The sequence below is a fragment of the Halichoeres trimaculatus genome, unplaced genomic scaffold (assembly GCF_033239565.1).
Source record: "Halichoeres trimaculatus isolate MK-OKI-2021-1 unplaced genomic scaffold, fHalTri1.1 fHalTri1_scaffold_11, whole genome shotgun sequence".
In the NCBI taxonomy this organism is placed as follows: Eukaryota; Metazoa; Chordata; class Actinopteri; order Labriformes; family Labridae; genus Halichoeres; species Halichoeres trimaculatus.
In genome coordinates, this window is record NW_027437189.1 from 12,496,141 (window position 1) to 12,524,098 (window position 27,958).

At 39.3% G+C, this 27,958-nt stretch overlaps 1 protein-coding gene across 3 annotated transcripts; it reads right to left on the minus strand.

Moving 5' to 3' along the window:
* Window positions 1–1,208: 1,208 nt before the first annotated feature.
* Window positions 1,209–27,769, minus strand: cacnb3a (calcium channel, voltage-dependent, beta 3a). 3 transcript variants are annotated; one of them, XM_074680976.1, is made up of 15 exons: window positions 27,388–27,769; window positions 26,544–26,636; window positions 12,674–12,793; window positions 10,957–11,079; window positions 10,748–10,863; window positions 10,586–10,665; window positions 10,458–10,477; window positions 10,126–10,203; window positions 9,687–9,745; window positions 9,468–9,568; window positions 9,234–9,385; window positions 9,042–9,137; window positions 7,597–7,767; window positions 7,339–7,384; window positions 4,543–4,651 (listed from the first exon to the last, which is right to left on the minus strand). In XM_074680976.1, exons 1-14 carry the CDS (start codon window positions 27,466–27,468, stop codon window positions 7,355–7,357), a joined length of 1,320 nt encoding a protein of 439 aa, XP_074537077.1. In that variant the 5' UTR covers window positions 27,469–27,769; the 3' UTR covers window positions 4,543–4,651; window positions 7,339–7,354. The 3 variants fall into 3 exon arrangements, with proteins under 3 accessions (XP_074537075.1, XP_074537076.1, XP_074537077.1); XM_074680974.1 differs by lacking the exon at window positions 7,339–7,384 and having other exon boundaries at window positions 1,209–4,651; XM_074680975.1 differs by lacking the exons at window positions 7,339–7,384; window positions 26,544–26,636; window positions 27,388–27,769 and adding an exon at window positions 14,997–15,123 and having other exon boundaries at window positions 1,215–4,651.
* Window positions 27,770–27,958: the final 189 nt, after the last annotated feature.

Below are 27,958 nucleotides of genomic sequence, written 5' to 3' on the forward strand. Positions count from 1 at the left end.
TCTGCAGGCACCTTTCCTTTCCTTTCCTTTTTGTATGTGCCTTTCCTTTTTGTATGTTCAATTTGTTTTTTTTTTTCATTTTATTTATTTTTTTTATTTTGTTGAATAGATTTATGGTGATGAAACGTGAAACATTTTTTTCCACTTCTCAGGAGTAATACTCATCTTATTTGATGATTTCAAATATTATTAGGTACATATAAACAACCTCTCTGCTTCCCAAAAGTGAAAATGCACATGGCATACCACAAAACAGACCCAACAGACCAGTGATACTTACATACTCTATTCAAAAGCAGTATGCAGTACGTACTAGACCGATATGCAGTATGCAGTACATACTAGACCGATAAGCAGTATGCAGTTCATACTACATAAATGAGCAGTAAGCAGTACATACTACATAAATGAGCAGAATGCAGTACATACTCTACAGATAAGCAGTATGCAGTACACACTACACAGATAAGCAGTATTCAGAACGTACAACAAATATAAGCAGTATGCAGTACATACAACATAAATGAGCAGTATGCAGCAGTACATACTAGACAGATGAGCAGCATGCGGTACATACAACATACATGAGCAGAATGCAGTACATACTACATAAATAAGCAGTATAAAGTACATACTACACAGATGAGCAGTATGCTGTACATACTGCATAGATGAGCAGTATACAGTACATACTACAAAGATAAGCAGTATGCAGTACACACTACATAGACGAACAGAATGCAGTACATACTACATAAATGAGCAGTATGCAGTACATACTACAAAGATAGGCAGTATGCAGTATACACAACATAGATGTGCAGTATGCAGTACATGCTAAATAAATGAGCAGTTTGCAGTACATACTACATAAATGAACAGTATGCAGTACATACTCGACAGATTGGCAGTATGCAGTACATACTACATAAATGAACAGTACATACTACAAAGATGAGCAGTATGCAGTACATGCTACAAAGATGAGCAGTATGTAGTACATACTAAATAGTATATTTGGATGTAGTGTGAAGTAAGCAGATTGTAGAGCAGCCATGGTGTTTGTCTCCAAAGAGTAAATCAATATTGGCAGGAAGAAAGAGAGTAAAGGTAAAGTAAGCAAATTTTGGGCTTTATTTTGAGGAATGTGAAATGTCTTATTAGTTTATCATGTGGAAGAAGCATTACTTTTTAAACAAGGCTTTCCAGAAACTGTAAAAAGCAAGAACTCAAAAGTAGAATCAAATCATGCAGAATGTGTCTTATTTGTCGTCAGAACAGAGTTTTATTAAACATGATTTACAAGCTGTCAAGGAAATCAGGTGAATCTAATCAATGAAGGAATTTGACAGTGCTAAGCTTGATGATGTGGAAATGTCTGCACCAATTTTACAGCAATCCCTCAACTATCTTTGTCAGTATTCTGCTCCATATTTCAAACTCATGTGAACATCACAGCAGCACTAGAAAAAAAGTCAAAGCTTCACTAAAGTTTGTAAAACTTAATGGTAACCAAACAAAAGGAGCCACACTGTTTAAAGTACATAAAATGTCATGTTTATTTTGTTTGAGTCATATTTTACTTCGCATTGTAAATCTATTTTCAAATAGAAAGCATTCTATACAGCATCAGGCAGGAAATGTCTCACTTTTTACACATTTGCTGTCTCTTTTGATAAATAGAGGGAAGAGGCGTGTTGGGTCACGCTAGCACGCTGTGGTCATCTGGTGGATACACGGTTATACTTAGTGCAGTTATTGCATTACAAAGCAACCATCCCAAATAAAAGAAAACAGTAGTGCAATTTTTTTTAAAATTCTCTACTCACACAAAAGAGGAAGTCCAGATGGTCTAAGGCGTTCAACGTTTTTCAATGTTAGGCTTAGTATTGCATACAGAATAAGACAGAGGAAACTAAATTATAACCCTTGTAAAAATTGTGCTTCATAAATTGAAAGATGTCAACTGTGTTATCAGTTGCTAAATTGGTCCGCTTTGAAAAACATACTCTGCCAAAATATAATGAAAGTAGCTAATTGGTAAAGAAACACATGCAGGGCTTTGCTAATTCACTCATTCTCATTTTTTCAAATTAAAAAAAATTGAGGCCTGATCTGGGACCCTGAAAGTTTCCTCTTTCCAGTCACTTTTGAAAAGTGCATCAACAAGTGTCAAAACCAACATTGTGAAAAGAAATGTCCCCGGTATAAATGGATAACTGAAGTGATTTTTTTTTAGTAATAGTGTTAGTGGTGTGAGGAGTGAGTAGCCCCAAAGACAAGACTATCACTACAAGACAACGAGGAGAATCAGAATCAATGCATTACTAAAATACTTAACTTTTAAAAGAAACAATCAGATTTTCATGCAACACTTGCATAGATTTTTTTTCTTTTTTTTTTTCTTCAATCATGCTGATTTTTTTCTCTTCAAAAATATACAGAACACTAGATATCTGTGAGACATGGAAGCATTAAACTCCTAAAAACTGGTTGTTCACCCGACACTGACGGCATCACGTCCAGACTCAAACCATCGGCTCACGGATTCATAATAATGCAGGAACAGAATGAATGAATCGTGTCAGCGGGTGCTACGAGTCCTTTGTTTCAGGAGCACTACACATCTGTTGTGGAGCGCGACGAGTGTGTACACCTGAGGATCTGCCTTGATAATCATCTGTAAACCTGCAGTACACAAACGTAAACGCAATGTCTGGCAAAGACTTACAAAAGTGGGGTGAGATAAGTAAATGTGGATGCTACAATCAATAACGTGCTACAATCAAAGTACAGGGCAATCGGCTGGGTTGGAGACACCGGGTGGCGCTTGGAGGTGCAAAAAGGCATGCAAGCTTACATTCTCTGAAGCCTGGATCTGAAGAGGAGCTGCAGCTGCGCAGCATGTGCTTGGTAAATATGTGAATGATTGGATGTAAACAAGCAGTTTGGCAAATAACTATCCTGGAAGAGATAACACTCCCTTTCATAGTTGTGTTTACATTCTCTGTGCCTGTTTTTAAGATCTTAGAGGTGATTGTGCCACAGCAGAGTCGAGCGTTGCCCAGAAAGCACTGCATTGTACATGTAGATGACACAAGGCTTTACTGTAGCTTTGTACTTCGACGTATAGAGCCCGATCGGTTTCGGATTTTTTACGCTGGAATCGATATGATGATGTTTTGATTTGGACTGCATTTAGACCTTTTCTACGCGGTTGTTTGCCGACTTTGCAGCAATGACAACGCAAAGTAAAAGCTGCCCTCTGAAACGATGACCATATGGAACAACACAAAGTATTGCTTCTGATTGTGCTCTGCTGGGAAAACCGTATGATCATTTTCCAAATGATCCAAAACCAGAAAAAGGAACAAAAAACCCCACAAAAGATAGCGGAAAAATTACACGCCGATATTGATGAATCTGTTTCTGCCAACGATATGGGCCAACCGATAACATCGATCGGGCTCTACTTTCATTGTGGCCATTCAGAGATTCAGTCTAAGTCTGTATGTGTGTGTGCGTGTGTGTCTCCCACATTCCATCCCCGTCTTCAGAGTAATGACATTTTCTGATTTATGACAAACACCTCTCAGAAACAACAAACGAGTCAATATCAACAAAACCAAACAAATATAGTAGCAATGAAACAAAACCAGGTGCCCATTCAGTATATACATGGTAATAAAATGCATCACTATTTCCCATAAATGGATTCAACAGTAGACATTCCTACGTTAATTAATCCGTAAAGATCATTCAGTTCCTGTTCTGACGTTAATGTGCAAATAGTCTTAAAATAATTGTACTCATACATGCAATAGTAAAGATAGTTAAAAGTCTTTGAAGGAATTTTAAGGCCAGTATATGAGACATCCTACGATAGAGAAAACCTTAGGCAAAGCAGTTTGAGTTTGCGTACAGCTGGTAGCCTATCCAGTAGCCCTGTTGACTTTTAAAAGACTGACCCTGGAGAACGTGTGACAGCTTTTGTCACCTTTCTGTTTTGGATAATCCTAAACTTTGGAAGCTAGTGATTGGAAATGCTTAGAATTAAGTTTTCTGCTTTACAGACAGGGCATCTGTTTTTTTTCTCTGTGACTTTTTAGCAGATTTTACGGGAACTTTTTGAGTCTCCTCATTGGGGACGTACAGTACGACATCAGTTGGGTGTTTGGGGTGACCTGGGTGCTGATCTGGAGGCCAGGGGTGAGGAGAGCTCTCTGCCTCAGTAGGTGTCTCGGGGCCAGGGGCGGCTGCGCTGGCGGTTGTTCCTCTGGTTGTGACCTTGCTGAGCTTCACGTTGGAGCAGCCTGTCCTGTGATTCGTGCCCGTTAGCACTGTGAGCGCTGCCTGTGTGCCCACGATGAGGGGGGTACATGTCCCTGTATGTGCGACCGTGAACAGGGGATGTATACTCATCCTCCTCCTCTTCCTCCTCCTCCTCCTCTTCCTCCTCATCTTCCTCCTCACCCCCTCTTTGGCAGGGGCTCCCTCTCCGGCCGCGAGACAGGGAGTCACTGGCCTCATCAGATGGCATGAGACTGTCCTGCTCCAGGGGGGAGTGGGCCTCCTCGCCTGCCTCCTCTTCCTCCTCATCACCCTCCAAGCCCACTTCCTCACGAGGCTGTGGCTGGTTCTTGTTCTGGTTCTTCAGGATGTGATTAGTCGCAGAGAGAAAAGAATAAGAAGTCAAAAGACACCGCAAAACAAGGACAACAGCTCCAAGTAGCTTCAGCTTCTGCTATTTAACAGCACAGACAGTTTTCATAGTCAGCAGACTCAGGAGAGGACAGCAAAATACAAACACCACATCAAGAAGGACTTTGAAGGAAATCTACTGCAAAACAACACACAGGCTCAAATGTGTGCTGATTGATGTTTCTTCTGCAGCTAAGACAGCAGCATAGATGCGCTCGTAAAGGGTGTGCAGACAAAACATTGTTTTTTTCTTAAAAGATCAGCTCAGAGTGAAATGAGAATTCAGTAAGATTACGCAGAAGTGCAGAGATCTTTCATTTAATCTTTAATTTTAACACTTTTGAATAGAAGTGCAGTTTTTGCCTGGATGTGTTATAGCACTGCTTATTCTAATGCGACTCCAAGAGCTTAGATTAACTGATTCCAGCACTCAAAAATGATAGTAAGTGTTTACATGATCGCTAAAACAAAAAGAACATTGTCAACATTTTGATACAGGGCTATCCATGTTTGTTAGATCTGATTTAAAATTGACTAATTGGCATAATAAGTGCAACTTCTTGTAGTTTTGTTTAAAAATGTTATAAGTCCATGAATCCATGAGGTCCATCTAATCTATGATGTGAGCGATGTTCATATAGACCGACCCCAAACAGCTAAATGCTGACAATGAAATGCCAACATTCTGCTGTTGGCAGAATAATCTTTTATAAGTTGTTGAAACATTACAATTTGACAATTATATTTACCAAGTTGTGGTAAAATATTAGGATTATTACAGATTTGTAAGATGAAACCAAGCAGCAACCTCTGGTCTGAGAATATGAGACAATGCGGAAGTGCTAAAACCTGCTGTTTCTCGCGTGTTCGCTTGAGGCTGGCTCCGGAAGTACCGGAAGTCACATACACACCAAGCCAAAAAAAGCCATTTTCAGAGCAGAAATTAACCTATTTAAAGCCTGGTTCAAAAAACGTCTCCTGTCTGAGTCGCTAATTCTACTACCGGCACTCACTGTACAGGGCGTGAATGTTTTTCAGATATTAAGATCCCAAGCTCCCCCCAATAAGAGGCACATTTGAGGGTCACGTGACCGACAAGCGCCCTATGGGTGTAGGCGAAGCCCTTGCCACTACCAATATGGCCACTATAGCCGATGTGCTTCATTTTCTTTTTCAGAAACAGACAGGTGAAGTCGGCGAGACTACGTCCATGTTTTATACAGTCTATGGATGAAACTCACAAGTATCTGAATCAGTAGTCAAAGTTGTAGAGTAAAAAATGAATCAGCCTTTCCTTTTTCCATGTTTAACTAGCAGAATCAGCAGTGTTTAAGTGTCTTTGCTGATCCACACTAAATATCGCTAAAACTACACTTTTGAAAGTGATAAATGTGTTTCACCACTACAAGGATGCAGAAACTCTCTTAGTAGTTAAAAATAAAACCTAGTTTAGACAGGCCAGTGCGTGGCAGTTGTGTTTAAACACAGTAAGGTCAGGGAATCAAACCAGGAACTTTCTCACAGATTAACCAGTTAGAAGCAAAAACTACACAATGTGGAAGTATAGTTTTCTTATCCTTCTCAATAGAAAGCTGCTTAAAAATATTTTTTCAGTACATCAGCTTCTCAACAGAAGTTACACAAACAGACACTGTAACTAGTATGATGTGAAATCAACACTTTTGGGTTGATCAGGAAGCATGAACTTTAATTCCCTGAGTCAACACCAACTCTCTTTTCAGAAAAAACTATCTTGAAGTTTAAATACAGTTACCATTCTGATGCTAACACTTCTCAATTTTTCTTTATATAGACAAAAGAGATAACATAAAAATCAATTAAGATAACAACCTGATTAAAAACTGGAAGCACACTTTTTAGTTAACTCTTTGAAGCTTCTAAACATGTGGAAAACTTATTGTGTGATTTTGAACAATCATGATAAGGAGCAAAGGTTATAACCTCCCCCTGTCAGTAACCAAAATGATGTAAAAATCACCACTTAGCATTCATGTTTAGGTTTATCATGCAGCACTGTTTGCAGTGTTTTTTCGTTTCAAAGTCCTTTTTGAGTACAGGTTTGGGTTGGGTTAATACTACAGACACCAAACAGAAGAAATGTCAGTGACACAGTTGAACGGATGGTTAGGTTGTTTCTCTAGGACATGAAATGCTTTTGTATGGATGTTATGGTTACTGTGGATCGTGGAGTGGAAAATGCGTTTAGAACATGTGGATCTGTTATTAAAGCATAGCTCATATGCCTTTCTACTAAAGTGGTAATTTGAGCCTGTGTGCCACAGTGAGAGGGGGCACCATTCACAAAGCATGCTTGAAAAGGAGGTGAATTAAATAAAAGGTGGTCAGATTTGATGTTCTCTAAAAATCATGGTATGCTGATGCTGCTTTGTGAATTTTCTCCCTGAAAGCTTGAGGAGCAGTGATTCACCTGAGACCATCAACTCAAGGAAAGAAGGCAGGATGCAATGTGGAAGAGTCATCTTTTCTTTGGTGAGATCTGAATGAATTAAGTGCTCTTCATTCACTGTCTCAGCCGCCGCGTTGTGCTCAGGTGTAGGGAGGTGTGTCAGGGTGCAAATACACAGCATATATGTTTATATAAACCCTACTACTCACCCAGTTTTGTAAGCCATCACTCAATTAATTCCTGTGTTTCAGAAAACTGCAAAAATGTTAAGCATGGATGAGTGAGAGGACAGACAAGACAACTGCAAACAAACAAAAACAAAGGAGTGAGAATCTGAGATGAAGAGAGCTGGTAAAGACAGTGACAACATACAACATGTTCAAAACAGGAGTCCTACTTCAGAGCACTCTTTAAAATGTGTCTTCATGCTCTCTTGGCTTTCTCAAAACAGATCCAGATGGTCTCACCTGTAGGCTAGAGATGGCAGAAGGCGGGGTCATCAGACTCTGCTCCAGTAAGGGGTTGAGAGGGGTGTTTCCTGGGAGGTGTGTAGCTCGCCAGTAGACCTCTAAATATTCAGCCAAATGCTCACATGCGTCCTCAAGCTGGTTCTCATCCAAAATGACATCAAACATATCCTAAGAGAAAAGAAAGAGACAAACAGTCAGCCTTATGCAGAATTACAACATTACATCATACAGCTTGAAACACCTGTTAACTCTGTAATAAAAGCAGACCGGAGTGAATTAACAGTGTGTGTAGGTGTTTACAGGTTCTCTTTCTCTCCATTAGATCTAAATGCACACGCTAATAAAACAACTAACAAATATCTGAGATAATAAGTATCTTTTTATTCATAGTTTAGCATACCAGCAGTGGTTCCTAGCATGTACCACAGCACAGCCAAAGCTGGTGTGATCTGCAACACTTTTGCAGGTCGTCCTAAAATAGTGTTTTTGCTGAAAATCAAAGTACAAATTAAGCTATTAGGCTGAGGTTTGTTCCAGAAATATATTAGATGTCTGTCACAAAATTCTTTATATCTATCTGTTTATTCAAATACACACTTTACGTTGCATTTTAATTCTGGCATTTAACGTTGCTATTTATTTATCAAACAAACGATGCATATTTAAACCACCAAATGTTAAAAGTTTGTTTGTTAAGTGCAGAATCTTCCATTTTTGTTATAAATTTTTAAACTCAGTGGGGAAAATTCTGGTAAAGTAACAGTAAAATAATAATAAAAAAAGTATACTTTAAAGGCCTTGCGAGGAATTTGCGTTGTGTTCTTCCAGGATTGAGGAGCACTATCACCTGCTGTCATGAGGACTTGAGTCCAACCAATGTATTTATAGTTACGTAGCTCTATTGTTTAAAATGTCGCAACATGTAAACTCATAAACTCAGTTTGTAGAGTAGTTTAGTGTACAGAAGGTGAGCAGACTAAAGGTTAAGTTTAATTCACAACCTGGTGCTCTAAGAGATGTCTGTAACATTTTATGAATGCACATGATCAGAAATGACCTGTGTTTTAGCTTTTTTAGGCGTGTTCTATCACTCTCCTCATATATATATATATTTTTAATAGCTATTCTTTCATGTATTTCTGCTATCCCAGCTCCAGTGTCCACATTACTACAAATAAATCCAAGAAGTCTTTTTCTTCAAGAAAAGGACAGAAATTTCTTCATGGTTAAACTTTGCTGACTGGCGTAGCATCGTCATAGGGACTCACTGTAAGTGGATTCTGTGGTTGGGTAGACCAGAAAATAACTGACTTTGGGACGGGTAATCTCATTCTAAATCATGGATTGTGAACAAGAAAATAAATTCAAGTGAGACTTTTTCAAGATTACTTATAAAGTCCTTACAGGCCCTTTAAGAAGTCTATAGCACCATAAAGACTTACAGGGGGGCACTGAGTGAGTTTGTCTGCAGCCATCATCTGCACGTTCAGGTGTTTGCTCTGAGACTTCCCCCTGGATTTGATGAGCCTCTGGAGCACCTGACAAGAGAGAGAGGAACAGAAGAAGGTTAAAGAGGATGATAAAGAAGCCTGAATAATCTGCTCATGACAGAAGTGAACCTACTCCTGCTGTACCTTTGGTGAGGAAACTTTAACATAGACAACGATGGGGGCGAGGGAGGTTTTGGCAAGCTGCGCAGGATGGTTGATGGTGTCCGCGTCCAGGATCACCAGCTGCAGGGTTTTAGCGAGCTCAAATATCCGTTCAATCTCACTCTGGACCTCCGCTGAAAGAGACATTCAGGTTCTAATACATTGCTTCAATAAACATACATCAGAGTATTGCGCGAGTCTTGATGCAAGAGTCACCTAAGCTGGAGCGGGTGTTGGATCTCTCCATGATGGGTCTTTTGTTTAGGACAGATCTCTTCGCTAAAGACAGGTCAGCAGTTACTCGTGTGATTGAGATTCTGCAAACATCAGAGGAGAGAAAATTACTTAAAGCTCTGTGATCAGATTTATATCAGGACCTTCTGTTAACACAAACAAGAATAGAATTATGTAATGTGATTTGTCCATTTTACTGACCTCCCCTCAAATCTGTGTTTCAGGAAGTCAAAAAGAGCTTTCTGCATCATATCCGTCACCTATAAAAGACAATAAACAACATATTTATAACTATTTGAAAGACAGAATATAAAAACCTTCAAAGTTAACATCAGGAAACAAAAAATACACCTTTAGTACCAAAAATACCCTTGAGAAAAGCATCAGCATGCTGTCCTTTAAGTAACGAGTAAAAATAAGAATTCAACAGATTTTATTTTAAGAGCATTAATAGATTCTGAAATACGTTAAGACAATATTACACTAGCTCATATTAGATCTCTCTGCCTCCCTTTATCGATAAAAATTTCTCTTACTTAAACACATAAATGCAGCAGAACAGAAAACAGCTTTAACAGAGAAATAAAGAAATGAGGCAGTTGTTCTGAGTCTGCCGGAGGTGAAACAGTGAAAGACCGACCTCGTAGCCCTTCAGCGATGGTCCCACGAGAACCACCGGCCTCATAGAGGGCACTACATCGTAGGGAGGGACATGCTCCTGCCAGAAACAGGGAATAAGAAGGGGAGAGAGGGAGACAGCAAAGGTTAGTGATGCTGGGGGTATGATTCATTTGTTATAAAAATCAAAAGATATAATCAGCTTTTTCTGCAGATGTCCACAAATTAAACGAAGAAAAAATAAAATGACAACCCTTTAAAAAGATTTTTTTAGAACTAAAGTCAAAGAATATAAGGGAATATTAGGGATGAGTGTTCTTCATGAGCACACTTAAAGTGTTAAAAAAAACCTACCTGTTTTTGCTTCTGTTTGGCTTGTGAAAACAAGAAAAAGTACAATCAAGGATAGAAAACAAAGAAAGAACAACAGAGGGCAAAATGTTTGTTCCAGCACTAATAAGAGAAATATTTGCAATACTTACATTCACCTGCAGATGGCGGCGTAGTCCTCCAACTCCCAGTCACCATGTCTCCTAAACTAGAGGAGTTACCCCCTGTTTTCCTGCAGCAACAACAAACAACCTCAACAGTTTTGCTAATATTGTTGAAGCAGCTCTCTGAGAGGTTTGTTTCTGTTTTCTTACCTTTGTTTCTGCTCCTGCTTCAGTCTCATTGCCTCCAGACGTAGAGGACTGGGGATGAACGTGATGTCTGCCCCCTCTTTCACTAACCGGCCGATCCACCAGTCATTGTTGTACTTCTGTTGAGTTCAGAGCAACAACAAGTCTGTGTTATGTATTGTGTATCTGTCCTGTTTTTATCAAAAGACTTCTCTAATGTGCCTCTCACTCACTTCTTTGATGTGCAAGAAGTCTTTGGCATCGAAATTGACTGCGGCTCCTTGGACGGGACAGTCCTCATCCAGAGCTCCACAGTAACTCACATTCGTCTTTACTGCAAACGCTACAGGTTTGGACTGAGAACACAATAGAACAAGCAATTCATTTTAACTGGAACTGTATTCAAACGCAACAAAGGATGGAAATTAGAATTGTGGACTAGAGGCATGGTTTTCTTACTGACTTGTGACTGTCGTAGTGAGAAAACACAAGCTGTTGTGTTCTCTGTTGCTGTTCATACATAATCTGCAGGTTACAGTATGTTTTCTTTAATGAGATAGTTCAGTTTTTTTAAGCACGACTACATGATGTACTTGTCAGTGTTAGTGTGTTGCTCAGCGGGGATGCTCAGTTCAGCCGCCCCTTTTATTGAGAAATTTGCCAGAAAACCAGTTCAAGCTAAGCTATCAACCACTGCAGACAGGGTCGACTCTTCCAAATAATTTAGCTGATCCTAAAAGACTTAAAACCAAAACTAATGTCAGTGTCAGTGTAAACTCTATTAATATTTCTGTACTATGAGTTAAGTCGTCTCCACATATGTTTTACATGACTTAAACAATAAATGCTGCACAATTTCTGCACAAACGCTGTACCAGCTGTGGAGTTAATTTGAGCTAAGTCCTCCCCTTTAAAAGCTTAGCAGTGTAACTTCATAAGAAAAACATTCTCTGTAGACGATTGGTTGTGATACATCATGAAACAAAGAAACAAGGGGGAGATCAAAATTCTTGTGTCCTGATTGAACTTCTTAACGCTGAAGAAAGAGGGTGAAACAGCAGAATTCAGTAACGTCGGTAACTGGTTGGTGGGTGATGCAGACTGCAGCTGTATCCTCTGAGTCAGAAAAAGTCCTGAAATAACGCTGTTACCAAGTCTAATCCAAACAGTCGTAGCTGAGGATATCTCTGCTCTCTAGTTTGCAGGGAAGTTTCTCTACTCTTTCTATCCGTGTGCTGAGTCTCATTCTGCCTCTGTGAACACCTGCTCATACAGATGTCCTCTTGTGTCCACAGCAAACAGTATGTCATCGCTTTTGATACAATAACTTATTTTTGGAGTTTGGATGTATTTTTCCTCTTTTGATGGCTATCTACCCAAACAGATGCTCAGAGTGGTGCAGGCAGGAGAACCTCCCTGTGTTGTGTATGTGTGTATGAATTAACAAAAGGTCTCTCCAGTAAAGTGCTGAACGTGAGTGTACATTTACATGGACAGTGTTTGGGCTGGAGTTCCTTCAAACTAGCTAAACTACCTATTGTGGTAGAGCTGACCCCACAGACTAGCTCCTATTCCAATTCTCTTGATGGCTTTTTGTGAGTAATTAACTTAATATTGACAGGTACCTTATAAAAACACTCTAAAAAATAGAACAACCCCTGTAAGGTGCTGAAGGACCTGCTTCCATTTATGGTGGTAGGTAGCAAATACATGGAGCTGTTTAGCGGGTTCAAGCTTCGAAAATGGGAAGTTTCTTAACAGCGTTAGTAAAAATCTAAAACAGACTATTATGAGAATTCTCATTTCAAACTCATTACAGGACACAAAACAAGTTCTCTTAAAGCTGCTGGAGGGTTGGGCAGTGTTTGTAGAGTTTGTAAAACAACATATAAAACTTGTGACCCACATGGCTCCATACTTCACTCCTTTGTTTTAACAACAAAAACATACCTTTGCTCTGTCGAGCTGCAGCTGTGCCTGGCGCTCGGCTTCACGCCGATACGCCTCGCGGTCCTCCTCTGCTGACAGGTCTGAATCCGACGGTCTACTGGTGTACGAATCAGCCGACCCCTGAGGAGAGAGCCAGAGGTAGACATGGTGTTAGACTAAATCATTACATACAGTGTAAATTAGGATCAAATATCTGCTTCAAGAGTGTTACTTATTACTGTAAGATTACACATAGACCTGCTGTTTCTGCTTATATACCAGCTTTCATCTGTTTTTCTGTACTGCAGTCTTTGCAGGTGTGCATGCAAACACATGCCTGTATTCATGAACACATTCATGTGTGAGCCTGTGTGGATCTACAACACAATGCTTTGCTCTCCCACACCAGCCATCCTCTGGTTAGACCAAATATAGCACAAAGGAGGCAACTGCTTCCTCTTCTCTTCTGCTTGGCCCCAATCCATGCCATCATCCCCCACAGTGCAGCACATATACATCCTTTATTCCCCTGTTTATTCTCCAAGGACATCTCCTCATTAGCAAAATATATGCTGGCTATCATTTTTCTTTGTAAGCACTTTAAGGATGTATTCCAGGGATGGCTAACAGAAAATGCTGAAAGCAGGAGATAAGGCGAAGAAAGAGGCGTCGATGTAAAGTAAAATGAGGAGGATCGCTGCATACAGTATACAGTGGAGTATGGCTGGGAGCAGCTTATGGCTTAACTCTTTCTTCAATGATTAATTAAGCGCAAGACAAACATACATCTTTGATGCAAGTGAAGAACAAGAACTGTCCCTCAAATGTAAAGTGGAAAGTTGATGTTGTAAGCGCCACTGTAAGAAGTCTGTGTAACACAGATCAGGATGACAGTTTACCTTTTTCGGTATGTGTATTTTTCCCAAACCTACAGTGGAGTTTAACCAACTGAACAAATTTAAATATTCAGAAAAAAAGAAATAACTTTTTTTCTTTAGTAGTTTTTAAAGTCGAAATTTTTCCACTATATTTTCTTATTTATGAGGTTTAAGATATCATAATTGAAAACAAAACTATTTCAAGTCACTAAGGCACTTTCCTAAGAGAATCTCTCAAAATCACAAACAAAAATACAGAATAATCTGCTGGTTCATCAATAATACAAATTCTCCGCATGTTGGCTGACAACATTAGTCGACAGCACTGATCCTGATTTCATGAGAGAAAAACACAAAAAGAAGAAGTGTTCTAGATGCAGATTGGGTACTGTACATGTGCGTGTGTGTGTGTGCCCGCGCTCCTATATTTGGTATCTATTTGGCTCCTCTGAAGGAATCCAGTCCTGAATCTGTCAGTAAGGAGAACCGCTGCAGCAAAAAACAAAAGCAAGACAGAGAGGTGAGAGGGGGGAGACAGAAAAAGAAAATAAGGAAAAGAAGAGACGAATGAGACAAGCAAGAAAACACCCAGAGTACTCATAATAACATCCATATATACACACAGATATAGAGGCGTATACGCAGAGGATTAAGCATGTTCTTGCAAATAAATCGAGAAACAGAAAAACAGCCTGTAATACAGCTTTCTGCTTGGTTTTCCTCTCCTCCAGAGTGCAGTGACTTAGTCGTGGTCATCCATCTTGCCAACATATACAAACGAATCCTCTGGAGGACCAATTAGCAGCAACAAAACAAAAGGCTCAAAACACACACAAAAAAAAGTGCCCGTACCTTAAAAACAACCAGCACCTTTTCTTTTCCTGCACTTCAGAACACACACATACAATCAAGATAAATTTTCATCTACAGTACCGCTTTAAGTCCCAGAGAAATGGCAAGCGAACACCTCTCCTTCCTTTATTTTTGTTGTGTGAGTGTGTATGTGTGTGAGTGTGTCTATGTTAGATAACTAGATCTGATTTCTAGCACTCACAAGCTCAGCACTGCACCAGCGCCAGAGCAGCACGGAGACAGAAAAGGAGGGTGAGGAGGTACGGGATAGATATAGAGAGACAGAGGATGAGGTGAGGGGGTTGAATATCGTCGACAAGATATACTGAGAAGAGAAAGATGTTTACGAGGACGGAGAGTGACTGAGGAATGGTTGCAGAGATGGGAGAGGTATAAACGATTTATACGACAAGATAAAGCGAGGCTATCTCGAGGGGAAGATGAGATTAGAACATAATAAAATGCTATGAAGGAGTGGAGGGAGACCTAGATATCTATCCTCGATCGCAGTTAGAAGAAAAGAGGGGGAAACAGCAGGAGGGAGGAAAAGGGGGAGCGTGACCACGGGAGACAGAGACACACAGATAGACATAGTCAGAGAAAGAGAAGCATACCTGGCTGATAAGGAGGACAGCGCTAGAGCCTGATAAAGACATGAATCTGAAATTTTTCGCACAGTGACGGCTTCCCTGTCTTCAGTGGGAACGCAAACACACACACACAGACATAAAAGTGGTATAAATATGGTGGTGGGCGCAGGGGAAAGGCGTTATGTCAGAGAGCTGTTAAATGATGTTAAAACACAAAGGGCTGCCTGGGCTGTGATTGATGGAGAGTGTTTGGCTCGTGGCTTTAGAACATGTCAGCCTGTCCTGGTCACCACTTAAATACTCACCATCACATAAAGACAGTGATACTACAAACAGAACAAAAATAAAACTGTGTATCTGTCAGCTGAAAGTATACTGCACTGCAGAGAGTTACACCTCCAGTATATCTCAACGTCTTGTCTGTGGATGACTTCTTTCTGGTTCACTACTACACTGCTCTGATGATCCTTTACACACTGCAACACTGATGGCCTCAACTCCACAGGGAGGGGCCAACCAGGAAGTGTGTCATCCAGCTCCTTAAGAGGAACAATTCATCTTACAGTCAAGTTACAAAACAGAAAAAAATCACAATTAATTTAACACTGACAATCAAATATGTTCTCATCATTCAAGAAGCAACTTCTAGAGAGGTCTTCAGTGGTGGCTTCTTTGCTGAATGGTAGGTTAAGTTTAGCCATTGTAATTATGCTAAGTAAAACATTAAGGCTACAATTAATATTTAAGTAGAAACTAAAATTCCATTGATATAATAAACAAGCACAGTTATTTATCAAACAACACTCCACCATGAATAAACCTTCAGCCGTAGCAGAAAGGCTAAAAGCTGCAGTTTCTCCAGTGTCCACTTGAGGCTGGCTCCAGAAGTACTAGAAACCACATAAACACTCATTCAAAAAAGGCTGCTCTTTACAGCAAAATTTAACATGCTCACAGCATCGTTCAATAAATGTTTTTCTGTATCGCAAACACTGTACAAGGGGTGAATTTTTTAATTACCTCGACCAAGGAGGTTGTGTTTTTGGAGAGTTTGTCTGTTTGTCTGTGAACAACATAACTCAAAAAGTTTCAAACGGATCTTGATGAAATTTTCAGGAAATGTTCAAAATGAGTTAAGAACGAAGTTATTCGATTTTAGTGGCAATCCGGATCACTGTCTGGATCCAGGATTTTTTAAAAGGATTCTTTATCAATGTGAGATAGGGCCGTTTTCGCCATATGTGTATATAACTCCACGATAAATGGTCGGATTGCTTTGCAAAATAATACAAGACAAGGTCAAGATAATTTCTGACAAATGTAAAAGTACAATCCAGATCCTGGCGATATTATGGATATTAAGATCCAGATTATGAAATATGTGCTGGGTCACCATAATTTTCAACACTGTCAGGTAACAAATTATCGTACAAACCTGCAACTAACACCAAATTGTAGCAGACAGTCTCCTGAAAAGGAGTATAACATTAAAGTAGGACTAAAGTGTTGTGTGACAATCACAGTATGCTTGGTGGAGGTCTGCACTCTCTGAGTGCTTTTCTAGTTACTTGATATTTTGGAACTTATTCACTCCTCAATTTGCCTCTTCTTCATCCTGTTTTTTTTTTTTTTTTTTTTTAAGTTCAGTGGAGTCAGCTTTTTTAATTATTCTAGCCTCATTGCATAGTTGCCCAAGTTGTATTCCAAGGTTTTCAGAAAAAGAAGAAAAATGTATTTTTATTATATTATCAATATCAAATTATCTAATGTTTATAATTGTATTATTCAGTTACATTTCGTTGACTTCGGCAATTGTGCTACGAGGCTAACAATTTGGCACCCACTCACAAGCAAAATGTTGACATCACAGAGACTACCTCCATGTATTATACAGTCTCTTTGTATAACACTTATTCTAAAAACGGCACTAAATAAGTATTACACTCCTCTGATGTTATGGTAATTACATTTTTTTAATCCCTCTCATTAATTTTTTTTGGCTTACCTGGTGACAGTTCCACAAACTGTCAGCATCAGCATCAACGATGACTGTATTATCATCCTATATAGTAATATGACAAACATGTCAGAAGCAAAATGCCCAAAATTCTCACTTTTATTAGCTCTGCTGTTCTCTCCACCACCTCCTGAAAAAACTGTCAGTATTTATTTGATGTATTCCTCCATAGTGTTCACAGGCTGGTTGCTAACTTTATCTCTCTGCTGTTTAAAGCTGAGCACACAGCGTGGAATGGGTTTGTCACGACTACTTTGCTGTGAACAGCAGCCTGTTGTGGCCAAAGATTATCCTGTTGAGAGCGGTGAGACTGAAACAAGCAGCAAGTTTAGAGTAGGGAAAACGAATCTTACAGTGTTCTGACATTTAATTGTTTATTTCATCATATTGTAGATAGATCTGATTGTAGACTGACTGTCTTGTGTTGATGTTTGAATACTGGATAGTGGTCTTATCGTTTACTGCACAATCCCAAAACAGCCTTCCACACACCCTGTGACACGCCAGAGTACAGTGAGTAACAGGAAAAGTGTGGGTTGCTGCGGTGTATATCTCTTTTTTTTTACAATCTTATTAAACATACTGAAAGTTCTGCTGCAGTCTTTGCTGTAAGAGTGGTGAAGCTACCATGGAAAACTATCCTTTTTTGTTGATTTTGGTGACCCCTGTGGACAAGGTGGTTAAGTTTATCTCTTCAATGATCTTGTCCTGTGCAGTGTAGTTGGTGGTTTCTGTTCAACGGTTGCTTCTTCACTCATTATGAATCTATACTCTGGATGCTTCAATCTCGTTTCTGAGGTTTCTTTTGCCTTTGTTGGTCTTACAGAGAAGCTGTTTCCGAAGTGGGTAATTTATAATTGCATATTCCATCCATAACAACACCAACATTAAAACAGGGATCAAATTTTATATAACACCATGCAAACAGAAAATATTTGATCTGTTTTTTTTTTATACTTCCTTACAAGGAAAAACAAGACACGTGAGGTGACTGGGCCAGGATAGCTATGATATTAGTGACAGCCAACTTATTTAGGAAACACAGCGATATGTGAAGAAAGGTGAACTTATTTTCTGGCATTCAGCTAAATAAAGTATCTTGTTTTTTCCCGTTTTGATATTGGCCTATTGGTGTATTCCCATGCAGAACGGTGTTTCTCTGCAGGTCGTAGACTGTGTAATATATAGACGTAGTCTCCACTAATTCACCCATCTGCTCCTGATGCTGAGCAATGAAGCCGATTGTTGGCGGGGGCCATATTGGATATGACTTGGTGCTGACTTCCAACAGCTATAGGGTGATGGTCAGTCAGAGGAGCTGAGCTGTGTCTCTGATTGGACAAACTTGTGATCCTAATATCTGCTTAACTGCTGTGTTAGAAAAACATCCCCCCCAGTGTTCCCCAATAGTGAAATTAGCGATTAAGACCCAAGCCGTGAACCAGGCTGTAAACATGTTTTTTAACGCTGTAAAAGTCTGTTATTTTTGGCTTGGTGTGTATGTGGTTTCCAGTCTTTCTGCCGCCAGCCTCAAGTGGATTCTCAATGAACGGCACTTTTAGCACTTCCGCATAGGCTTCATTTTTCTAAGCGGGATGTTGCCTCTTGATGTTTGCCTGTTTATGGTGTGCATCTGCACGTGACTCAATGAGTGCATGTGTCTATTGACTATTATGGCGATTCATTTAGTAATCTATGCACAGCAATACTTTTTATCTTCCTATAGCAATGGAAACAAAAGCTTTTTCTGCAACTCATGGGATATTTACATTGTGAATTGTACATCATTACAACAAATCTAATATACGGCTAGATAATAACATATGTCTCTAAACACATATGATCATACTAAGCACGGAATTTATTTTTTTCCAATGTGAGATGCAAAGAGCTGAGCATTATCAACACACCATCACGTATAGGGATGGGAATCGAAAACCAGTTCCTGTTGAGAATCAATAAGAAATGTTTCAATCCATCGATGTTGTTAGCCTTTGTGCTCAACAGTTCCCTTCTCAATTCCCTTATCGAATCAGGATTTTCAGCTTGAAGTTTTACTGAAGAACTGACTGACTGACTGAAGAAATGTTCATTACTCTCTCTCAGGAGATTCATACTCGGTACATTGGAAACAGTATAAATCACCTTATTTACCAAAATAACAAAAAAGCGCAAGCTTGATGCTAACGTATATGGGAAACTGCATTGATATGCTAGCAGGTAGCATACATCACTATAACTTCAGCTTCAGACTAGAATTTCAACTTTCATCACAGAAACATATCACATCAACTCTTTGTAAAAAAAACTGAGAATTTCAAATGTCAAAAGCTAACAGGCAATTGAAAGGCTCATTGCTGACTTCTTAACTTCCAAACAACTTAAACCATTGCTACGACCACTTTGAGACACTAGATGGCCTATTAGAATTACAACACAGTACATCAACGTCACATTGTGTACAATTTTTACCTGTTTCTGTATAACTATGCCCAGAAATATCCAGACTCAGGGACCAATTACATTTTATTCACTTACAGTATAAACTCAATTAAATGTTGTTGACATAGAAAACCTGTAAAGCTACTTTTTGTACCAAGAAAATTCACAACAGAAATTGACAGGGGAATTGATAAAGAATCAGATCAATAAGCAGAATGGATATGGGCATCTGTATTGACAAAATCTTATCAATTCCAATCCCTAATCACGTAATGACAGAAACGACATGCCTTCATAATACAATGAAGAATTTAAGACTGTTAAATGAGGGAAAAAGTTATGGACTGGTTTAATGGGAAGGTAATCTTAAATGACTTATATTGTGATTTGGTGCATTTTAGAAAATAAAATGAAAAATAAATAAATAAACAACTTGGCCTTCAAGGAGGGGCCCCTAATATAATGGTAGGGGAAACCCTGCAGAGGGGCTGCCAGACTCTGGCACAGCAATTTTGGGGTCACATGCTGAAAGGTTTGGGAACCCTTGATTAGAAAGGCATCAGATTTAAATCCAGTCTTTTACATAACCAGTTAAAAAGCAGTTATCAATAAATATATGGTTTGCGTTCTATGCTAATGTTGCATCTTGTGACCATGACAGAAAGAAAAGGGTATAGAGAAAGGCCGCATCACTTTGTACATGGGAGTATTTGAAACCACTTACAGGCAATCTCTTCTCAGTTTTTTTAAATAAAAAAGAAAACAAGACCAAAGAGCGGCATAGAGAAGTTCAAACTATCATCACCTTCACTTAGGTGGTCAATCACAGCTTGACTGGCCATGCCAGTGCCTGGGGCTAAGTGCTTGCTTGCTTGCTAAACTGCCCACAATGGAACTGCTAAGACAGTGATCTACTGGCAGGCACATTATTTACTACGTTACTATGTAAATAATTGTGTTTACCTTGGACTGTCTCTCAGGATTCTCACCAAACACCAATTCAAAAAACTGTTGCTGATAAAGAAACTCAAACGCAAAACCTGAAGGCTTAACCTGATGAAGGTCCAGAACCATCAAAGATTTTACAATTCGTCTTCTGGAGCTCATGAATGTTTAAAGACAAGTCAACAACAACATAGCAATGGGAAGATTCAGTCAGAACTTAACACCCTCATTTCCATCCCTTGAGCCAAAACACGAGCAAGGTCAAAACAAACAGGCTCCTGGAAAGACAGATATGAGATTTTAAAATTGAGAATACCATTGACAGATTGGTTAAAAACAAAACATTTCTAAATTCCTTTGAAATGATGTCAAACAAAATGCAGAATTTCATTGTAAAGATCTCATTTCTCCCCCTGTATTTTTAGGAAGTAGATTCAGCACAAGAGCAGAATGTATTATTCAGGATGCTGAAACACCTTTGCCTTAGAGCAAAAAATAAAGAAAACTGCAAGCTCCAGCGGTTTGGAAATCCAGGAGCCAAATATCCAATTTCAAAAAGTGTTCGATTAACTGTGCACTCATAATTCAACGTCAGCAAGTTACACACATGCACAGAGCCGGCTGATACACACAGCAATAAATCACTGTGTGGTTACATCGATATCAAAGTCAACATCAGGCATACTGTATGTTCAATTGATCAATCACAAGGCTCTACGAGGAACTGGGAAGAAAACAGGCAAGATGACGGTAATCAAAAAGTAAAGAATGAGGGAAACAAAAGCGTTTGCTGACAACAGGAATTGAGGTGAAAGAGGAAGACAAAGGAACACAGAGAGGAGCGGCAACAATGCCACTGAAACACTACAAAGAGATGTGTGGGTAGACAGGGAGCAGAGGAAGAAGAGGCTGACTGTGTCGGGAGTCATTTGTACTTACTCAGTTAATGTGGTGATGCTGCTGCTGCTCCCTCCCTCCCTGTACACTACATGCTGTAAAATGCAGACACACTACACTGTGTCCCATCCCCTAACCAGGGACAAACCTGCACTGGAGCAGACACCGGCAACACCTTCTTTTCTATTCTTACCCCACCTCACCCCATCCCAACACACACAAAACAACCAACGCAGCTTTTGCGTCACTTGATCAAACCACCTCTCTAAATTTGCATCACATTCCTATTAATATAAAATCAATTCAATGTGCACAAGTAGAGAGGGTAGCCAGGAGAAACCTACTGTTCTTTTCACACACAAAGCTGCAGATTTCCAATCCTGTTTCCAAGCCTCCTGCCCTACATGTAACACATATATCCACACTTATGGCAGCATACTGCCTATTGTATCCTGCTGCAGAAATGAGTCATACTCTACTGCTCCTCCATAGACACCCCACCCCTATCACAGACAAGAAACTATCTGCTCTCTGTGTGGAATTCACTTCTTCTGCATAAAACACTTTGTCATAACACCTATGGAGCTGATGCCTGTTGTGTGTGCAGGGAGAAGGTCATGACTGAGTAGAAGCTAAAGGTGCTGCTCGCGTGAACAATGAACCCACACATCACATCGCCTGAGGCCTTCAAAATGAGCATCATGAATATTTTAAGCCGTGCAATATTCTCGGGGAATCTGGAAATTGTCATTAAGCTCCCTGATCAGGATAACTAATGTCCCCCTCCCGTAGAAGATGTCTGCTCAGCCCTTTTTGGTCCCTCTGTTACAGTTACACAGCTCCACGCTCCCTCACACCAATGATGCCATGTATGAAACTGAGGTATTAAACCTCATGTTTATAATAAGATTCAACTAAAACAGAAAAGACTATCTTGCTAAAATTCATTTTAAGCTTCTAATTAAATTCCAAAGTAGAGTGTTATAATAATGAGCTGTTTCACTTGATGTTCCTCGACTAAATTATGATTAACAGCTACAATCATTAGTAAAGCAAAGAAGTGATTTATAAATGATTAATAGTTTCAGTCGCCTCTCGAGCATAGATGCAAAACATTCATTATTGTCAAAAAAAAAATGCTATCTGCTAGTTTGTATCACATGAAAATACACTGTTTATTTCTCGTTTTGGACTGCTTGTCTGGTGACAGGACATGGTATTTTCTTCATGGTTTTCTCTTAATCTAGAGTTTCATCAACAGTAATCAAAAAATATTTAATGACAAAGAGACCCTATCCTCAATCCGTTTAAAACCTACTACCTAATACAATTAATAGAGCCCGACCGATTAATCGGGCCGATTATGCCTATCACCAATTAATCGACATCGGCCAAAATGTAGCCGATTATAAGAATTTTTGCTCCACAGAGATTCTGTCGCTCCTTCTCCCGTATGTCTGTGTGTTGGGCTGTACACTGCCCGAGTGCCCGCCCCCTCCGTCCACCATTATGAAATGTAAGAATATAGAGTGACGTTTTAACATTGTGTTACTTGCTTTTTTGTGAGATAAACAGAGATAAATAGTACTGTTATTTCACAAGTCTACCATTATCTAATGTAAGACTATAATACAGCGTTTTAACGTCATGTAAGTTGTTCATTTTGTCTTTACATTTTTATTTTTTTTTTATACTTACTGTGTTTAAAGTTTGACTTATTTATTTAAGGTGTTTACAGTTTGACCTTTTTATTTATTGTGTTTACAGCTTGTTCTTATTTATCATTGGTTAACACTACAGTTCTTCTGTTGACAGTTTTATAATTTAAGTTCCTTGTTTTAATTTAATAGTGTTCTGTCTCTGTCTTGAATCATATTGGCATCGTAATAATTTGTGATTATATACAGTATATATCCTGTGTATATCAATGAATTATCATATATATCAGCCGATATATCGGATATCAGCCTATATATTGAATATCGGCCGATATACTGAATATCGGCCGGTACATTGGATATCGGCTTTCTTTTGCCCCCAGTATCGGTATCAGCATCTGCCCCAAAAATCCCATATCAGTTGGGCTCTAACAATTAAGCGTCCTGCACAAACAGAAACTGCTTTCATCAAGAAAAAAATAATGCAATGAAACAGGCAAAGAAAACTTTAAAAATATGAGTTTTTGTCATCATTATCTCATACTGTGGAGTGATATTTGTGTTTCTGCTGATCAGCTCTTTATGCAGACTGCTTTGTATTTGTGGGACAGCTGCAGAAGTTGTAAAGATGAGGAGGGACTGGTTTCACTAAGGCAGTAGCCATGTCTCAGTTCTCTTCAACGACATCTCCTCAGGTTGAACCGGCACCAGCTAAAGACCCACCATGAACAGATGAGGGACATCTGAAGAGTAGTGAGCAAGGATTCTCAGAGCGACCTTCACAAGTCTTAACTGACAGAGATGTTCCAAACAGGTTATCACACACTGATGAGATGTTGTACTGAGTTGGACTTAAAGAAAACTTCACACCATTACCCCAGCAAAGTTACGAAGCAAGGAAATATATAGGGGACTTATGCCAATAAAGGTTTATACAACATATAAAAGAAGACTGTAACACGAGTTTCCAGAATTTCTTGAGTTCTTGATACTGTAACACTGACAGTTGGCTATGAGTGTTAATAGATTATATAAGAGTTACAGAGTTAACAGATTGTAAACGATTCAGGTATTTGTGGAATAGATATCACACAGAGACCAAAACTTAATGTTTCAGGTTGTATTTGATAATAAGTTTAATTACAGTGCACATGTGTGCATACATAAACAGAAGTTTAAGTCGACTGATAGCTGGGTCAGTGACATGTTACGCCAGACATGCTGACACCCAGAGGTCAGCATGTCTGGCGTAACATGTTTCCTTCGAGCAGGGGTCTCAAACTCACAGCCTAGATATGGCCTGCCACTCTATTTCGCACTTCGCTTTCACTTGCTATCAACTAATGGTGAAATCCTTTCCACCCATTCATGGCCTGGTCTACTGTTGGGACCAGGAAAGAAATATCTGATTTCTGAGTTGACCCTGATTACAGTATACATGAACCCAAGTTGGGGGAAAAAAAAATACTTGTCACGCTGCCCATGCCCTCAAAACATTGTTTGATCAAGATGTCTCTTTCAAAGGCCAAAGAAAGGTTGATATCAGGCCCAGAGTGTTTCAGGAGAAGTAGGAGAATGATTTTTTTTGTAGTGTTTCAGGGGAATTACACCTGTTTCATATGCAAAGAGAAAGTACCAGGGAAATAAGCAGACACAACAAGCTGCACAGCTAAAGAAAGAGCTGTCAGTGCAACAAAATGTTGACAAAAAAGCAAGAAAGGAGGCAAATCAAAGAACAGGTCCAGACTTGGTGATGGCCATCTTCAAGCTACACTGAAGATTTCAAGTGCCACTTCCATCAGAGCAAATGTGGCCCAGCTGTTTGAGAAGAGATGCTCTCAGGTGTCTGGCAGCAGGCACGCAGCCCAGCAAGCATGTGGCAGGAAAAGTCAAATATGACTGTAAGATAATTCATCCTGAGAGGTACATGTGTTTGAACAGCTGAGTGTTTTTGTTTGTTGGTTTGTTTTAGTGGAACACCTGAAGTGGCCCCCTCGTGACAAGAATGGATGCTCAGCAGCCCTCAGGTAATTTGAATGTCTTATAGGAAAAGATGCAAGTGGGGAGAAGCATGAATGCAATTTAGGAGAAGTGAGATGCACCTAGTACCTTTTAGCACATCATCTGTTGTGTGTTTGTCTGACTTAGCATCCATTTTAATTCAACTCTGTGATTATTATCTATTATTATTTTACTATTAATTGTTATTTTATAATTTATTATTATTACAATTTCATTGTACTTTGCAATTTCGTTGTACTTTGTTGCAATGACAAATAAAGTTTTATTCTATTCTATTCTATTCTATTTTATTTTAGTTTTGCCAAACCACTGTCTAACCTCCCTTTTGTCTCACTGTATTAGGTGTGAACTACATAAACAAATCATCTAATTTTCGTTTATTCAGTTCTTTATGATAAATCCTTTTATTGGACTGCTTTTTAAAGTTAGGTAAATCTGCGTTTCTTAACAATAATATTTAAAAAAAAAAAAAACATTTTTTAAGTTTCATACAACCAATAGTTGAAAATTGGGAAGTGATCAATTCACTAAGCAATGTTACTTTTTGGTATATACTTTTGAAACCTGACTCCATTATCAAATTAGTTGCACACACATTTTTCCTCTGTGATATAATTGAATTTAATTAGAGAAAGTTTAAAATGTACTTTAAGGAAAACTTAAAGTCTATTTTTATCAATTCATCCCACAGACATCTTTGACCTGTAGGTTGATTGATCAGGACAGAATGGATACTTTAAATAACTCTTACAGATTAAAGTTAAACCCTGTAGGAATAAACAGAGAACATGTAGTTTCTTTCTTTGGGATCTGGTAGTTTGGGATTAACTGTAGCCCATGAAACCTCATGACTTCTCAAAACCTCATCTGTATAAAGGGATCAAGTTCTCCCCTCTACTGGACTTTCTGTGAAACTACAACCATCTCTGCTTTACAAAGCCTGATTCAAATCAGACTCCCCTTAAAAAAGACAAACATCAAAGCATTCTGATTATTACACCATCAAATCAGCTGATCCAGATGAATCACACACAGCCACGCATTGATAGTGTGTAGGGAATCTGAAGCTCAAAAATAGGGAGAGGACAGTGAAATCTCTGTTTCCTTTCCTCAGTCAGAGAATGTCTTAAATAACACAGAATCTCCATCTGCATCTGCTGCACGTGCTTGACCTGAAAACATTAATTAAAAAATGTGGGCTGTGTTGGGATTTTGATGTAACACACTGCAATTTTCAAGCATTTTGCTGCTCTCTGCTGGGCAAAACCATAAATGAAAAATAAGAAGCAGCTATGCAGAAGAGGATGCAGGGGAGAAACGTTCATGTCTTGGATACAAGAATGAAAAACAGAGCTACAAGTGGTTTTCAAACGAGTTTATAAAAGATAGGTGCTGCACTATTGGCGGCAAAACAATCCAGAAACATCTGTTAGATCTATAGCTTAATTAAGCTTTCAGAGGACAACATGGCCTACATTATCAGTGAGATAATCAGCCCTGTGATTCTGGTATCTAGAGGCAGAGTGGAAAACTCTGCATGCATGATTAAAGAGAGAGAGACGGCAACAAATGCTTCAAAGGGCTTCTTACCTGCCGCTTGATGAAGCTGGATGTTGTGTCAGAAGACGTGCTGCCATCTGAGCGTTTAAAGCGGCTTTTGCGTTTAGGCAACTTCCTGGGCAGCTGTAATAAAAGGGACAAACAATGGGGAATGTGGATAACAGGTACAGATACATACAAAAAGATTTGGCAAAAATACAGCATGCAGTATGCTGATTTCAACAACATATTTGCATACACTTATGGATAACTGATTTGAAAGAGCTGCGTTGCACCACAGTAAAAACTACAATCAGGTGCTGCTCTAAAAATGTCACAAATACTTTATGACTGCACTGATCCACCTGGCCGAAATGGTCTGTGAAAATCAGGAACCAGATTTCCTCTGGCCACTTGAGTAATGGGAAAGAGTGGATGTTGCAGTGTGTCTGTGTTTTTGTGCTGACAGGCCCAGTAAATCCCGGCTACAGGTGAATCAGAGTTATGGTCCAGATCTCCCTTTCTTTAAACCTTCAGAATTCAACCTATAGGCCCAGTTGTGTGCCAATATCTTCCTGGTGTAGATGAATCATAAAAAAATATGAAACAATATTCGGGGACATGCGTGATCATAAACAGTAACATGTAAGGGAACCTGTTCGTCTATCTAAAAGGCAAAAGCTGCAAATATGATCGCTCGTGGTGGATTTACAGAGATCAAACATCAACCTGCATTTCAGAGAAAGAAGACATACATCAAAAAGAAGGAAAGTAGCTGTATGCCAAAACGCGACGCCTCAATTTCAACAACAAGTAGCAGAAAGACAGCATTAGCTGCTCGTTTCTCTAACTCGAAGATAACAGCTAACACTGTGAATAAAGGTGTGTGGTTTACCTGGAAATAGTGCGATTGAGAGCCTGTTTCCACAGCTGACAGTGGGTCTATGGGCGATTTGGACATTTTGACTTGCACCATCTATTGGGAGCGCAGGGAAGCGGGATGCACACAGACATGGGTTACTGGAGGAAACAAGGGACACAAAATACATCTAGCTATATGCAGTAAAAGACAGCGGGGGCAGCGGCATGCGGGAGCAAAAATGTAGAGAGGGGGAAACGCGAATATTAATATCTAAACTCGGCTGTTGGGGTTAGCTTTTTCTCCACCAGAGAAAACTAAATGTTTTATCGAGGAGAAATGTAAGGTAAAGCGAACAGGAAAAATACCGGAGCTAAAATAACCGTAAGGACTGAAGCGTCATCGCTCGAGCTACCCGTTGAGGTCTGTACTAACTGAACGTCTTTGCCGGGGGTGTCAGGTTTGGCTGAACTGGCAGAAAATTCAATTAATACTCAAAAAAATGAATATAGTTTAGCCCTTCTCTCATTAAGACACGTGTAGAATTGTAAAAACGCAATTTGCCCCCCTATTTTTGATGCTTTCTGTGAGTCAATATAATCGATAC